General features: G+C 52.5%; 1 protein-coding gene across 1 annotated transcript; it reads right to left on the bottom strand.

The window, feature by feature from the left end:
• Positions 1-7420: 7420 nt before the first annotated feature.
• Positions 7421-8752, bottom strand: POU3F4 (POU class 3 homeobox 4). The gene has a single exon (XM_058814238.1). It carries the CDS (start codon positions 8750-8752, stop codon positions 7637-7639), a length of 1116 nt encoding a protein of 371 aa, XP_058670221.1. The 3' UTR covers positions 7421-7636.
• Between the last annotated feature and the right edge of the window lie 4168 nt (positions 8753-12920).

Here is a 12920-nt window from a genome sequence, read left to right as displayed (position 1 = left end):
CTGCCCAGAGGGCTGAGAGCCAACGTGGGTGTGGGATGGGCAGGTTGCTGTGCCCTGAACACCCAGCCCCATGGAGTCAGGGGCAGGAGAGCAGATCCCAGGGAGGGGAGCCCAGGACCTTTCCCAGTTGTGCTCATCTGCATCCCATCCTGGGATGGCTGGGAAGGAGCTGTGATTTTCCCAGGTCCAGCTGAGACAGCTCCAAGCGATGCTTTACCACAAAGGTTCTCCACCACAGGGAACTGGGAACTCAGAAAAACTCAGGGTTTGTCATTTTCTCCTGCACCATCCTGAAAAATCTTTGAACTGGGCTTTGTACTTGAAATCTAATCCTGTTATAAATATCTTACTATGCAACTGCATGTTTTTTCTGAGCAAACCACTGCCAGCCACATCACCATGCATTCATTTCTGCAGAGATCTTGTTACAAAGGCAGATTTTCTGAGGCTCTACTACAGCTTTACTACACTATGAGGAACATACGAGAGTAAACCCCACACCATTACATTTTCCATTAGGAACTCCTCGTGGCTGAATAACTGGGAGTGTGTTGCATCCTCTCCCTGCTGCAGCTGGGAGAAGTTTGGGCTGAGCAGGGCAGGATTTTGTGTTTATAAGGTGCTGTGCTGGGTTTGTGTAGAATGAGCTACAGATCTGCCCACTCTAGTGAAAAGCAGGATTGTAAAGAAGGATTCAACCCTGGAAAAGCTTGACGTGGACAGAATTCCCACTGCTGAACTGTTTCCTTTGTGAAGAATTTATATCAAAGATAATAAAGTTTTAAATCAATAGTCTGAACGTATGCAGAGCTATAATCTTTGTAGATTTGGTAATCCCCCGTGACATTTACAGGACAGTTTCTGCAAACTCAGGATTCCAGAGCTGAATTAGCATTTCTGAGGTGTAGGAGATCCCCTGTGTCCGTGTGATGTGTGTGGAGCAGCAGAGAATCATAAACTGACGTCTGACAGTGTTTGTATTTAAGCTTTAGCAACTCCATTTCAAGATTTAGAGTGAAAAAAAGGAGGCTGTGGCTGATTTTCCCTGTCTGGGAGAGTTTTCTGGCAGGATTTTGATTCTTTCTCTGTCTCCCTGAGCTGTGTGGAGCCTTGGGAAGCCCGGCACAAGGCCAGCCCTGCTTTGCCCCTGTAACTCACAGAATTTGTGCCACGGAGTCGGACCCCAGCACCTGCTGGGCGCCTTTCAAGCTGCTTTAACTGGATCACAAGTTCCCAACTGTAGATAGATGTAACAGAGACTAATCCCATAATCTGGACAGAAGTACAAGCCCTGGATGGGGAGCAGCTCGTGTTACCTCCAGTTGTCCTTCAGTGATGGCAGGGGAGCTCAGACACTCTCATCTCCCCCAGCCACTTTTTGGTGAGTAAGATCTGTGGGCTGATTTGATTTGATTTCATTTATTTGATTTGATATGATTTGATTTTTCCTTCCCAAAGTCTGAAGATGAATATGCAAAACAAACCTTCTTGCTTTGGCCAAATAGGAAAACAACTTGGGTTCAGAAATGGCGCTTCTATGCTGGGTAAATATTATTTGTACTTGAGGCACAGAAGTCAAGGACCGGCATAATTTAAAAAAAAAAAAAAAAAATCCAGTGATGGAATAATAGAGCAGCATTTTGGGTGTCTAACTAACACCAGGGGTGGGGAGAGCTGCTGCCCAGCTTTCCCCAGTCCCTGTTTGAAACATCCCCATTCCCAAAGGTCCCTCAGCAGCCCCCAGCCCTCGGCGTGGTGCTCTGTGCCAGCAGAGCATCGATCAGGAGCCGCCGAGCCCGGAGCCGCCGGTCGATGGCTCTGCAAACCCAGAGCTCCCAGAAATGAGATTTACCACTGCCTTTTTAACTTCTTGTTGACAGGCTCTCGCCACTGACAGCTCTTCCTCGCTCTCCTCTTTCTCTCCCATCCCAAGATTTAATACTGTTTTACCACTCTAATTAAGGACGTGATTCTACAAATATTTGCAAGCCGCTGAGGCGCTCGCTGGGAATCGGGAGCCACGGATCCACCCATAGATCCCATCTCAGGCATGTGCAAACCATCCCCACTCCCATCCCACCACCAAAATGGGAGTTTTAAATCCTTTTGCTTGTTCTGCTTTCCCAAGTCTTTCAAACTTAACCCAAAACCCACTTGGGGTGAGATTTCCTATACTGCTCTTCAGCATAGAAGTTTGGCTTTCTTTCCATGACATAAAACCAAAAGTTCTTTACTTTGGTCCTTTCCATCTCTTGCAGTGTTAACAAAAATAGATGCTTATTGCTTTAATAAAGGTTTTGATTTGGAAATTATTTACCATTTAGACTTCGTATGCTCTAATTGCTTTTGATTCTTTGGAATATCTCTAATGCAAAGCAGCTGAAAGACTGAGGTTTAAAAATGGGCTCTTGCACATTTGAAGTAAATTTCATCCTGCAATCAGTCATAAAGATCTTAACTGCAGCTATCACATATCCTAAATATGTAATTGCTGTGGAGCCTTTCCAGTCTATTGGTTACAGGATGCTGGAAAAAGGGGAAACTGAGTACAAATGTAGGCCCTGATGTCTGTGGGTATTTTGGGGGGATATTGAGCAGATTGGTCACCTGCCTGAAATATTGTCTACCCATTTTTTTCCTAGGATGGAACCCTGGAATTCAGTTGAGCAAAGATTAATTAATAACTCCATTTGCATGGTGAGCTCACTGATTGCTCTGGTGAGTAAACAATTAATTTTGTCTGGGTTTTGGGATCGGGGCATCCACCCCCAGCCCCACATGGTCCTGGGGGAAGGACTTAGGTTTCAAATGTGCCTCCATCCACATGTGGATCTGCCCTAAAATCAGTGGTGGCTTTGGTACATGGACTCAGCCCAAGGTTGCTTTCATCTGTTCTGCCTGAACCTATGGAATCAACCCCTAAAAGTACAGAAAAAAAACCCCTTGAAATATTTCATTTTGAGAGATTTTAAAAACATCTTGGTCAAAGGCAGCCTAGGTATGGATTGACTGGTCCATATTTTGAATGATCTGTAGTGACCAACCTAAAGTGAAATAGCATCTCTGCTTACTTCTTGTAATCTTTTGCTTTCAAGAGAACCCTCTCCTATGTCCTCGCCATCTTTAAAGAGCACAGCTTACAAACATTGAAAACTTAACTCAAAGGAAGCCTCTGGTTGGTTTTTTTTCCAGTATAATATGGAAAACATGGAAGATTCAGCCTCAAAAATTGCTGAAGACGTTTAACACCATTAAAATCACAAAAACGGTGCAATTTATTGTCATCAGAGAAACACTTGCTTTCAGCCCATTCTTTAAAGGATAGTGTGAGATATTTACATACTAAATTAATGTGAATGGCTGCTAAGTACACACCAAAATTCTTCCAGCTGGGAGACACAGGTGTGCAAAGGCCAGGCCACTTGGGTTCTTGAGGAGAGCAGAGGGAGAAGCTCCCCCAAGCCCCGAGGCTGCTGAGATGGAGCCTGGGGGTGGGCAGCTTACATAAACCCTGGATGTGCTCGTTCTGCAGCTACTTTTTTATAACAAAGCCCAAATTTGGAGTCTCTCAATTCTTATGATTCTACCCCGTGCTTCTCTCCACCCCCTCCTGAGTTCTTTTTTAAAAAAAAAACTCCCTAAATTCAGAAGGTAACTGTGAAGCTGAAGTTTCTCTCTCCCTGCCCTTGGTTTGGTGGGACTTTGGGATGCTGAGCTCCACCTTGATGGGCTCAGCATCCCGAGGGCTCCCCACGCTCACCATGGATGATGGGCAGCGAAGAAGACAACAGTGATCTGTACTTAACATTAGGTGGCACAAAAGAGTTTCCTTTTGCTCACAGGAACACTGAAATCGATGGGCAATAACCAGCAGAGATTTTCTTTTCTTTAGACGAAATTCTCCTATTTTCTTCAGCTTTCCAGCAGCCTTTGAAGTGCTTCTGTTTATAAACTTACTTGATTTCGTCTTTCATTGCATCCCTTTTGTCTCAACCTAATTTGTTTAAAAATAAGACATAACCCAGCCCTCGCTGTGGTTGTATTTACAGAGCAGCCAAAGGGCTCTAAAACGGGCTAATTTCAGTGAAACGCCTTCTGTCCCTCCTCCAAACCAAGGCTGCCTTGAGGAGCTTTGCCTCCCTGGGCCCAGAGGCACCGTGAGCTCGCAGGGCTGGATTTAACCAGGGCTGGCTTTAACCCGGACCTTCTCCATCTCCTCAGCTGGGGCTGTTTACAAACCGCGGCTCTTTACTCCTGCTTTGGTGCCCATGCCACATTCATCCTGTTCCTGGAGCTGACTGAAAAATCGGCCTTTTGGGGGTTATATTTCCTTCTGCTGCTGCTGTAATCCTTCAGGAGAGGGAGCCGGAGGTCGCGGTCCCTCAGTGGAGCCACCCGGGCCCCGCTGCCCAGTGCAGGGGCGGCCGCAGGCCCGTTGCCCCCAAGGCCGCGGTGCTGCAGCTCACAGAGATTTAGCAATGAAATAAATCAGTTTTACGGTTCAGGAACAATGCATGGCCCACTGTTCACATCCCAAATCCCTCTCGCTCCCAGGTGCAGGAGGGGTGGTGTGCTGGCAGTGCAGTGGGAAGGCGCCTGTCCACTTGCGTGCTGCTGCTGTTGCTTATTGAAGACCAGAGCTCGCTCCCTGCTCGGGCCGCTCCTCAGGATTCCTAAAGGTAATTTTTTCCCCCCCTACACTGCTGGCAGAAGGGTTGGGTATTGTTTTCTCCGAGGTTCGGCTTCAGAAAGGGGGAGAAGAAATGAAAAAAATAAAATGAAAGCCCATTTCGCTGGCGATCCCTTGAAGTTTTTGCTGTTTCCCTGCCTCCCCCTGCACCCCCGGCTGCCGGGGTTTCGCCGTTCCCCGGTGGATGTGATTAAGGGTTATTGTTCCTCCGCTCGCTGCCCTCCCCGCCGGGGGAGCGGCCCGGGGCGGGGACGGGGCTCGGCGCCGCGGCCCCTCCGCTGCCGGCGGCCGCGGCCCGGCCACGGTGGGCGGGGGGACGGGCGGAACAAAAGAAACTTGCCCGGTACCCGGTGCCGCGCTCGCCGCCGCTGCCCGGGGCCGGGACCCGCCGCGGGGGCAGCGCGGGGATGGCACCGATATCGGTACACACGCACCGCAGCGGCTCCGCCGGTGGACACACGCTGCCCTGCCCCGCCAAAGCCGCACGGATCCTTTCACCGCCCCAAAAGCGCTTTTTTCCCACCCCACAGCCGCGGCAGGTGCCAGCGGCACTGCCCGGACCGGCCCCTGGATCCCCCCGGCCGTACCCGGGGCTGAGGGGCCGGAGGAGCCCCCGCAGCCCGGCCCGGCCAGCGCACAAACCACGCACCCGCAGGTTTCCAGCTATTTTGTTTTTCTTTCGTAAAAATGTTTATTTAAACCTTTTGGGTTTTTTTTAATTTTTTTTTTTCCTTTTACAACAATAAAATATTGCGTCAATATAAACCCCTTGACTAAAACTGGTCGACAACCAAACGTTACAGCCACTCGTGTGTTTCGTTATTATTTTTATCCGACACCCATTTAGGCTTCTTTTTTTTTTGTTGTTTCTTTCTGAAACGTTTTTTTTTCTTTCTTTTTTTTTTAAACATAATGCGGAATTTATTGAAAATAAATAATTGTTGGCAACTGCAATAGGCAATTTTGGATAAAATAGTTGAAAAAAGCAACCTTTAATGAAAATAGCGTTTATTATACATCAGTTACTAAATGAATAAACTAAATGATCTTTCTTTAAATTAATAACTTCCAAAAAACGTTTAATATACAAAACTGTACAGTTATAAAGTTGGCAGAAATAGGCAGGTCCTCAGTGTCGAGTTATTTTTTTTTCTTTTTCTCTTAATTTCTTTTTTTTTTTCCTATTTTCTTTTTTTTTTTTTTTTAGCGCTTACTGAAAAATACTTGAAAAATATAAATGTCGAAAGGAAAAAATCTGGAGGAGGGGAAGGGTGAGGGGGAGAGGAGAGGAGAGGAGGGGGGGATGCTGTGCGGGAGCCGCGGAGCAGGGACCGGCCCGGCCCTCAGGGGGCCGCGGGTGCAGCCCCGGGAGCGGGGGGGGAGCCCGGCCCTGCCCGGCGGCCCCGGGGGTGCGGGGCTCGGGGGGAGCACACACACGGACAGACAGACACACAGACACTCACACACACACGGACAGACAGACAGACACTCACACACACTCACACGGACCCCTCGCGGGTGGGTGCGCGGCCACCGCGCCCCCCGCCCTTGGGGACAGCGCAGCCCCGGGCTGGGAGGGACAGAGGGAGAGGGGGCGGGTGCAGCTCAGCACTTCCCTGCGCCCGAAAAACGGCGTTTGCATTTTAGGGGATTTGTTTTGGTGGTAGAGGGTTTGTTTTTGTTTTGTTTTTGTTTTTTTTTTCCCCTCCCTGTTTTGTTTTGTCGGTGATTATTACGATTATTTTTTTTCTTCTCCCCCCCCCTCCCTGCCCTCCCCCCTAGAAAAGCTTTTCCACAAATCCAGCATCTCCCTGCGACGCGGAAAGAAGCTCAGCGTGAACCAAATGCGGGCGTTTTCTGTCCTCCTCCCTCCCTCCCTCCCCCCGACACCTCATTCCTCTTCACTATCGAAACAAAATACAGAGAAACCGATTTCCGAAGCGAAAGCGCAGAAGGATAAAGGTGTTTTACTACAGACCTCTCAGTCTGGCGCTGATTAAAAAGCCCAACTCATCTTCGGAAAGAAAAAAGACTAGCAAATGCCACGGGTTTGGTTGTGATGCTTAATTTCGGGTAAATCTCCTAGAAATAATTATTTTATATATTTATATATATAATTATTTTTTTTCCTTGCGAGAAGAAGGGAGGGGGGGAGGTCAGGCTTGTGACCCGACCGTTTTACGGTGTTGGGAAGTTCTTGAAAAGGAAGAAAAAAAGCTGCAACAAATAAGCCCGTTCTTCACATCGGTGCGGGGCTCCGCGGGCGCGGAGGGAGCCCCATCTCCTCCGGGGGGGTGAGGAAGGGCCGCGGCCGCCCTGCCCCGGCCCCGCTCGGTGACATTGCCGGTGCTTGGGGAAGGGAGGAACGTTTGGACTGCTCAATTCGATACAAATTAGGTCACAAATATTGTGTACAGTTTGTAGTAAAACACCTCAGACATTTAAAAACGCTATATAAGTCTTTAAAAATGCAAAACTAGTCTATTGTAAAACAGATTCACCTGAAATACAGCTGATATAACCAAGGCGCTGGAAGGTTATTCATAGGCACACATCTGTCTTTCCTTTTCTGTCGGGTTTTTCGTTCTTTTTTTTTTTTCATTTTCTATTTTTCCGTGGGTTTTCCTTTTTTTTTTTCTTTTTCTCGGATTCTTTTTTTTCCTTCCTTTTTGTTTGGGTTTTGTTTTGCGGTGGGGTTGGTGAGGGTTTTTTTTTGTGTGTGTCTTTTTTTTTTTTTTTTTTTTCCTTCATCCTAGCGGAGACCGAAAAAAAACCTTGTCTGCGAGTAAACACCGTGTGTGACCAAGTCGGAGAGAGGAAAAAAAAAATATTGCCGAGGCGGCGGCGGGCGGGGACCCCTCGCCGCGTCTCCCGAAACCATAAGTTAAAGCCCATAGTGCGGGCGGGCAGCGCCGCGGCCGGGCAGTCCCGGGGCCGAGCCCGCGGTCAGAGGTCGTGGCAGGCCGTGTCCGTTTTCACGCCGTGCGAGTACACGTCGTGCTGCGGCTGCTCGCCCGGAGGGGTCATGCGCTTCTCCTTCTGCCGCCGGTTGCAGAACCAGACCCGCACCACCTCCTTCTCCAGCTGCAGGCTGTCCGCCAGCGAGGAGATCTCCTGGGCGGCCGGCTTGGGGCACTTGAGGAAGTGCGTCTCCAGCACGCCCTTGACACTCACCTCGATGGAGGTCCGCTTCTTCCTCTTCCTCCCCTGCGCCGCGATCTTGTCGATGCTCGTGGGGCTGCCGGTGGAGGAGTCGGCCTCCTCCAGCCACTTGTTCAGCAGCGGCTTCAGCTTGCACATGTTCTTGAAGCTCAGCTGCAGGGCCTCGAAGCGGCAGATGGTGGTCTGCGAGAAGACGTTGCCGTACAGGGTGCCCAGCGCCAGCCCCACGTCGGCCTGGGTGAAGCCCAGCTTGATGCGGCGCTGCTTGAACTGCTTGGCGAACTGCTCCAGCTCGTCTGAGGTCGGCGTCTCCTCGTCCGAGTGGTCCTGGCAGTGGTGGCCGCCCAGCTCGCCGTGCTCGCCGCCGGCCTCGCCGCGCAGCCCCGGGTGCAAGCCCTGGCCGGCGGCGGCGGCGGGCGGCGGGGTGAGCCCGCCGTGCTCCAGCATGCCGCCCACCGCGAACCCGCCCTGCGAGTACACGCTCAGGGGCTGCCCGGCGGCGGCGGCGGCGGCGGCGGGGGGGGCGGCCAGCGAGGCGCTGTGCGCCGGGCTGGCGCCCCAGGCGCTGGGGTGGTTGGCGTGGGGCGAGTGGTGGGAGACGTGGGGCGAGCGGTGGTGGATGATGGCGCCCAGCTGCAGGTCCTCACGGCCCGGCTTCACGTCGGGCTGCTCCAGCGGGCCGCCCGCCAGCGCCGCGGGCCAGGGCGCGCCGTCGCTCAGGCTGGTCACCCAGTGATGCCCCAGCGGGTGCCCATTGCCGGGGACGCCCTGCAGGTACTCGCTCTGCAGCAGCTTCTGCGGGCTGCGGAACGGGCTGCCCTGCTGCATGCCCGCGCCCTCGGCGTGGGCGAGCGCGCCGGCGCCCAGCAGGCCGTAGGGGTTGGAGGCGGCTGTGGCCATGGCCGCGGCAGCCCCACGAGTTATACTGTGCCGCCGCCGCCGCGCCAGCCTTTGACATCCACCGGCACGGCGGCCCGGCGGCGGCCGCGCCGCGACTGGCACCCGCGCCGGCCAATGGGGGTGCGCCGCCGGCCGAGCCGACCAATGGGCGCGGCGCGGGGGCGGGGCGAGCCGCGGCGGGGCGGGGCCGCGGGGCCGCGCGGGCGCGAGGCAGGAAGTGAATCACTCCGCCGGCACCGGGGGCCGGGCGTGAGGCGGCCCCGCCGCTTAACTCCTTCCGCGCCGGGCGGGGAGCGGCGGGGCTGAGGGGGGGGGGCTCGGCTTAAATGGGGAGCGCCTGGGAACGGGGGGGCGCGGGGGGCACGGCTTAAATGGGGAGCGATTAGCGGCGGGCAGAGGTTAAACGGCGGCGCCCCGGCGGCAGCCCCGCGGGACCACCCCGGCGCTGCCCCCGCCCGCCGGTCCGGGCGCGCTCCGGGTGCGCAGCGCCCGCTCCGCTCCGCTCCGCTACTCCCCCCGTGCGGCTGCCCCGAGCCGCGCGTCCCCGCCTGCCCCGGGCCGTGCGGCACCGCCGCGCTCGGTCGGCAGGAAAATAAAAAAAAAAAAAACGGAGAAAAGCCCCAAATAATAAAAAACAGCCCCAAAAAGAGGAGCTTCCCGGCCTCGCCGCCGGTAAATCCCGGTGGCTGCTCCTCAAAGTTGGCAGCGCGGGCGCGGTGCGCCGCCGCTGCGCGCCTGGCGGGCGGGCTGCAGGGCAAAACGGGGAGAAAAGGAGAAAAAGTGGAGGAAAAAAAGTGAGAAAAGGGAAAAGAATGGGGGGAAAATCGCGTGCGGTGCCCGGGACCCCCCCGCGGGAGGAGCGGGGGGAGCGCGGAGCCCCGGGCCGGGCAGAGCTCCGCACCCGCGCAGCCCCGGGACCCCCGACCCACCGGCGAGTTCCAAAATGACCTTTCCCTGCATCGTTTTGGAGGTAACCGAGCTGCGTAATTATATTTGCACTTCCAGAAGACTGCATCAGAGTCCCCTTATTGGTTTGAAATTCCATTAAATATATTGCAAGAGCTCCTAGGTTAAGCTTGATTTAAATTTGCATACATTTTCATATATTTAGCAGAAATAAAAGAAGGCTTGCAGCTACCAGAAAGTCATTAAGGCATTAGTTTCTCTGAGAAGACAGATCTGAAGAAAATTCAAGAAAATGAGAAAATAGATCTAAATAAGGTGAGCGCTCCTCTGGTTCCTTCCGAGCCGGGTCCCATCGCTTTCCTCATTATAATAATAATAATCACAATAATTTCTCGCCGGGGCAGCGTGTGCGAGGGGTACAGGCAGGGCTGGGTGCTGAGGAGCGCAGCGGGCCGGGGCAAATCGCGATATATCGGCGACTCCGCGGGTCCCCGCCGGGCGAGCGCTGCGCTGCGCGCCCGCGGGGGTGCGGCCGGGGGGGGGGCGGCTCGGGAAATAAATCAGAAATGAGGAAAAGTAAATAAAAGAGTGAAGTTTGCGGGCGGGGGGGTCGGCGGGCGGGCCGGAGCCGGGGCTGTCCCCGCCGCAGCCGCGGTCCCGGTGCGGTCCCGGTGCGGTCCCGGTGCGGGCGGTGCGGGGCGCGCAGCTCCGCGGCCGAGCCCGCCCGAGCGCGGGGAGGGAGGGCAGGGAAGGAGTTACAGCAGCAGCTTCTTCTTCCTCGTTGGTTTTTTTAGCCTTTCCTTTTTATTTTTTCCCCTTTCCTATATTTTTTTTTTTTTTGTTCCCCCCCCCTCTTCTTTCCTTTTTTTTTTTTTTTTTTTTTTCCCACTCTCCGCCTTCACAAGCTCCTCGAAATAAACATCACCGCAGCCCGCGGGGGAAAAAAAAAAAAAAGGAAAAAAACCCCACTAACCTCCCCCCCTCCAACAACATCAAATCCGCACTGTATAAAAACGTAACTAAATTATTTAAAATTAATTTGCACTTTAACTTCCGAAACAATTTTTCAAATCCCATTGCCCGTGAAAATAGATGTTCAGATCCGCCGTTTAATTAAGGCAGAGTCTCTGGCAGGGAAATAAAACCCCGAACGTCCCATTTTAATCTTTGCTGCGAATGTAGCTAAGGCAGAGCCCGGCTCTGCTCCTGCCGAGGCGGCTCTCACCTCGCCTATAGCAGAGTATGGTGGATTTTATAGTGTTTTTATCTGCATATAGTTAAATCTTCTTGCTGTTCTAACTAATCTGCTGGAGAGGGTTTCTTTAGCTCTTTCCTGTCAGTCTAACTTCCCAAGTGTAACAGATGCCGCTCTCAAGCGGTCCTTTCTGCTGCTTTTCTTTATTCAGCCTCGCATTTTTCTCCCCATGATCTGGGTTTCCATAGAGAGAGGAATAAAAGGGGGACCATGGCCACAAATCCCCTGCCCCATGCAGAATAAAAGAGCCTTATTCAATAGCCGACCCCGTCTGGACATGGGAGAAAAATAAGTACATGCAAAGCTACTGTTGCAAGAATTTGTAACTTATTTTTCATAGACCGAAACCCAATAAAGTTTTTTTTATTATTAAAAAAATTGTAAAAAAAAAGTTTTTGGGTTCGGACTGTGCGCTGGAGCCCTTTGGCTCTGGGTGCCCCCGCCCCGGAGGGACCCGCGTTTCCTCAGCAAATAACTCGCTTTAATATCTATTTTTTCTGCTAAATCTTTGGCGTGAAAAAGCAATCACAATAGCTGGAGGCAGCCACCGTCCTGGGGCAGCGAGAAGTCGCTATAGAGAACGCCCCGCTTTGAAGTGCGGGAGCTGCGATTGTGTCGGGTCCCCCCGGCAGCACCGGGGCTCTCCGGGGTCACCGTGGCCGTGCCTCGGTGCTGGCGGCGGTGTCACCCGCGTGGGGCAGCGCTCGCTGTCCCCTCTGTCCCCTCTGTCCCCTCTCCGTTCCCCTCCATAGCTCCGCTGGGGCTGCGCTCCTTCGGGCTCTCCCCGCGCTGGAGGTTGGGACCTGCACCCACCAACGCCGTTGTGACAGAGCTGATGTTATTATATTTAACCGATTTTTATTTTTTTTTTACCCACCGCACCACCACTCCTCTCATTGTTCATCCGCGGGAGGGGAAGGCGAGAGAGAGGGGGAAAAAAAAAAAAAAAAGGTCTAAAAGGGGTTCGTTTTGATTGTGTTTAATACAGCATGAAGCTCGGAGCGGTAAGCTGTGCCTCGGTGTCGTGACCTCTATATTGAAAACTTCACCTTCAACACAAGTTCACTTTAGAGACAGGACGAGTTAGATTGCGCTTGGTGGGAACAAGTGCAAATTTAAAAACAGAGTCAATCATAACGGGGGTGGGGGCTGGGAAAGGGCAATTTAACCGTTTCTGGAGCCAGGAGTTAAGGTTTGCATTGTGTACATCCAGGCGCTGGGGCTCCTGCTGAAGCCCAGCGGCTCCTGGAGCTCCGGAGAAGCTTTGGGAACACCTAACCAGCGTGGGGAAAGCTTAGGAAGCAAAAAGGAATTTACAGAGTATTAGCAGAAATTAGCCAATACCGACACAAGCTCAATTAGTTCCTTTTTTTTTTTTTTTTTTTTTTTTGGTCTCTGTTGGCTGCTCTTGAACGTGAGTAAATGCTGTGCAGGGAGGGAGAGGAGGGAGAGAGCCACACAGCCATCTCCGAGCCACGGCCAGGAGATGGACTGACAGATTGCAAATTAAACTAGTCCTAATGTACGAATGAATGCGGCCCCCCCAAATCTCTCCCAGCACCAGCCCGGCAGCAGAGCCCGGCACGGAGGGAGAGTGGCTGCGGCTGGGCTGGTCCAGGGAGGGACAATAAAGCCAATCCCGGGCAGGAAAAAATCACAAGGTAAATAGTATTTGTATTCTAACTGCTGCGGTTTGGGCGACTCCTTGCTCCTCTGCTCGAATCCCCTGTTCTTGTTATTATTATTATTATTATTATTATTATAATTATAAATAATATCTTTTATTCCACGTTGTTGATGTTTGAAAAATGTACTTGCTGCGGGAAAAGAAAAAAAAAATGTCGTTCATTCGTGCACTGCCCCGTCTTGCTCAGGTCACTGTTATTTTCGAGCTGGGTCGGGTTTAGGAAGTCTTGCCTCGAACATTTGGTTGACGGAGTAAAAAACCGTAAATAATTCGGGAAGTCTCTCCCCAAAGCGCCCATTTTTGCTGCGGGAGCGGTCTCG

The sequence above is a fragment of the Ammospiza caudacuta genome, chromosome 14 (assembly GCF_027887145.1).
Source record: "Ammospiza caudacuta isolate bAmmCau1 chromosome 14, bAmmCau1.pri, whole genome shotgun sequence".
NCBI lineage: Eukaryota > Metazoa > Chordata > Aves > Passeriformes > Passerellidae > Ammospiza > Ammospiza caudacuta.
The sequence above is the reverse complement of the archived record's forward strand: the minus strand, read 5'-3'. Positions and strand labels throughout refer to the sequence as shown.

Coding starts and splice junctions, on each gene's coding strand:
- POU3F4 (XM_058814238.1), bottom strand. CDS start 8,752: ATGGCCACAGCCGCCTCCAACCCCTACGGCCTGCTGGGCGCCGGCGCG.